Source organism: Setaria viridis, chromosome 9, assembly GCF_005286985.2.
Source record: "Setaria viridis chromosome 9, Setaria_viridis_v4.0, whole genome shotgun sequence".
NCBI lineage: Eukaryota > Viridiplantae > Streptophyta > Magnoliopsida > Poales > Poaceae > Setaria > Setaria viridis.
Window position 1 is genome coordinate 27,921,455 of NC_048271.2, and position 1,918 is coordinate 27,923,372.

The window sequence follows — 1,918 nt, forward strand, 5'->3', positions numbered from 1 at the left end:
AAAAAAAGGATAGAGGACAAGACAGCACAGCGTACCAACCTTTTAGTAGATGTTATCGCATCAGGCTGGCTGGTGCAGTAGAGCTGAGCTGCCGCGTGCACACCAACCTTTCAGTAGGTCAGAGCTCTGCCGCGCCACTCTGGCTGGCGCCGCAGTACAATGTTGCCGTGCTAGGCTGGCTGGCGCGGCAGTACTGAGCTGCCGCGCACAACGCACTAACCTTTCAATAGGTCAGAGCTCTGCCGCGCTACTCTGGCTAGCGCGTCAGTAGAATGTTGCCGTGCCAGACTAGCTGGCGCAGCAGTACTGAGTTGCCGCGCACAGAGCACCAACCTTTCAGTAGGTCCGAGCTCTGCCGCGCCACTCTGGCTGGCGCGGCACTATAATGTTGCCGCGCCAGGCTGGCTGGCGCGGAGCTCTTCACCGTTAGACTCGTTCTCGCACTTCGCCACCATCTTGTCTGCGCCCTGATCCTCCCCTCTTCCTCTCTGTGCCCTGATCATCATCTAGAGCAATTCTTAGTTAGAGAGACAGACAAACAGAAGGCATCTTGTGGTGCCGTGCGGGCCGCACGGAGTTAGCTTCTGCCCTCGCTCCATGAAAACCAATCAGAGATGCTCGATAATTAGATGACACTAGCTCGGGCCACATCAGTTGTCACCAATCTCCTATGGTTAGAGGAAATCTCAACGGGAGTGCATCAGCAGGTGCCTCCAGAGTCACCTGAGAGAAGACAATGAGTTTTGACTGATGTTCTTTTTCAAGATGGATTTGAAGTAATTTGTGCTATTTCAGTGGAGGAATACTACATTTTTTTTTAACTCGCTGAGACTCGAGGGCACATCAATATCGATGAGATGTGATGTAGTTTAGCAGAAACATTCTTTATAATGGCACAAGTTCTTTGCAAAAGTGAGATTGTCATGATACATACCTCTTTAAACACCACACTGTATGAAGCATCCTTGAAGCCCTGTATCCAAACCAGAGAAATATAATTATGATCAACAAGAACAAACGAGAATATGTGAAAAGAGGGATGCTCACCAACTTTCTGAAGAGCTTAAGGGATGCCGTATTTGATTCACTAATTTTTGCTCTGAATGTGTGAATTCCATATTTCTCTACTGCAAATGCCATCATCAGTAAGATTGCTTCTTGACCAATTCCCTTCCCACGGCTGCGACAAGAAAAAGTGGATATTCTAGTTAGCACAAGCAGAAAGTATCACTATCTCCTGCTAAATTGGCCGTTCTGTTCTCAGGTCAGCATCTACTTTACTTTCATGTGACATATCTAATTATTGTTTCAACTGCTATGTCCCTACATAAAGATCATTCTAGAAGTTTACAGGACCAGGGCCCTGGAGCAAGAGGTACAGAACATCACATGCAACGTAAAATTTCTGTCTCTTGCAGTACAAATGAGTTGCCCAGCGATAGCGTAATTCCGCTAGATTATCGCATAGTTGCAGATTACGAACTATGGTATGCTACAGATCTGATAGCGAAGAAAGTGACAACTGAAAATTGAAAGGACTAGCAATAGCTGCAACTATTTGTTTGATCTCTCAAAAAAAATTCACATCATAACTAACCAAGTAAGATGCCCACATTACATTATTAGAGCCAAGTAAAAATGTATACATGAACTGTCCACAGAACAGAATGGTATAAGTTCAAAAAGATGTCAGAGATGGTAAAAACAATGACATGATCAGTGTTATAGAGAAGGTACCTCTTATGTTCAGCTATCATAATCTCTATCTCCGCCAGCTGCATATCATCTTGGTCATTCATCCATCCAAGTGCAGACATATGCCTCAGCATAAAGTCAAGAATGTCAACCAGAAAAAAAGAAGAAATGTACCTGTTGCTTGTCCATCACGTGCAGGTTGCATCCCCACCACGACCAATGC

The 1,918-nt window shown here is 45.3% G+C and overlaps 1 protein-coding gene across 1 annotated transcript; it reads right to left on the minus strand.

Moving 5' to 3' along the window:
- Nucleotides 1-504: 504 nt before the first annotated feature.
- LOC117840228 (GCN5-related N-acetyltransferase 9) lies at nt 505-1,918 on the minus strand. Its single transcript, XM_034720696.2, has 4 exons — nt 1,738-1,918; nt 1,048-1,180; nt 935-973; nt 505-723 (listed from the first exon to the last, which is right to left on the minus strand). The coding sequence occupies exons 1-4, from the start codon at nt 1,827-1,829 to the stop codon at nt 658-660; spliced, it is 330 nt and encodes a 109-aa protein (XP_034576587.2). The 5' UTR covers nt 1,830-1,918; the 3' UTR covers nt 505-657.

Bases quoted from the DNA above. Each gene is read 5' to 3' on its own strand.
- LOC117840228 (XM_034720696.2), bottom strand. From the start codon at position 1,829: ATGCTGAGGCATATGTCTGCACTTGGATGGATGAATGACCAAGATGAT. The intron at 974-1,047 runs GTGAGCATCCCT...GTTTGGATACAG, and splicing joins TTAAGCTCTTCAGAAAGTTG to GGCTTCAAGGATGCTTCATA. The intron at 724-934 runs GTATGTATCATG...GTCTTCTCTCAG, and splicing joins ACAGTGTGGTGTTTAAAGAG to GTGACTCTGGAGGCACCTGC.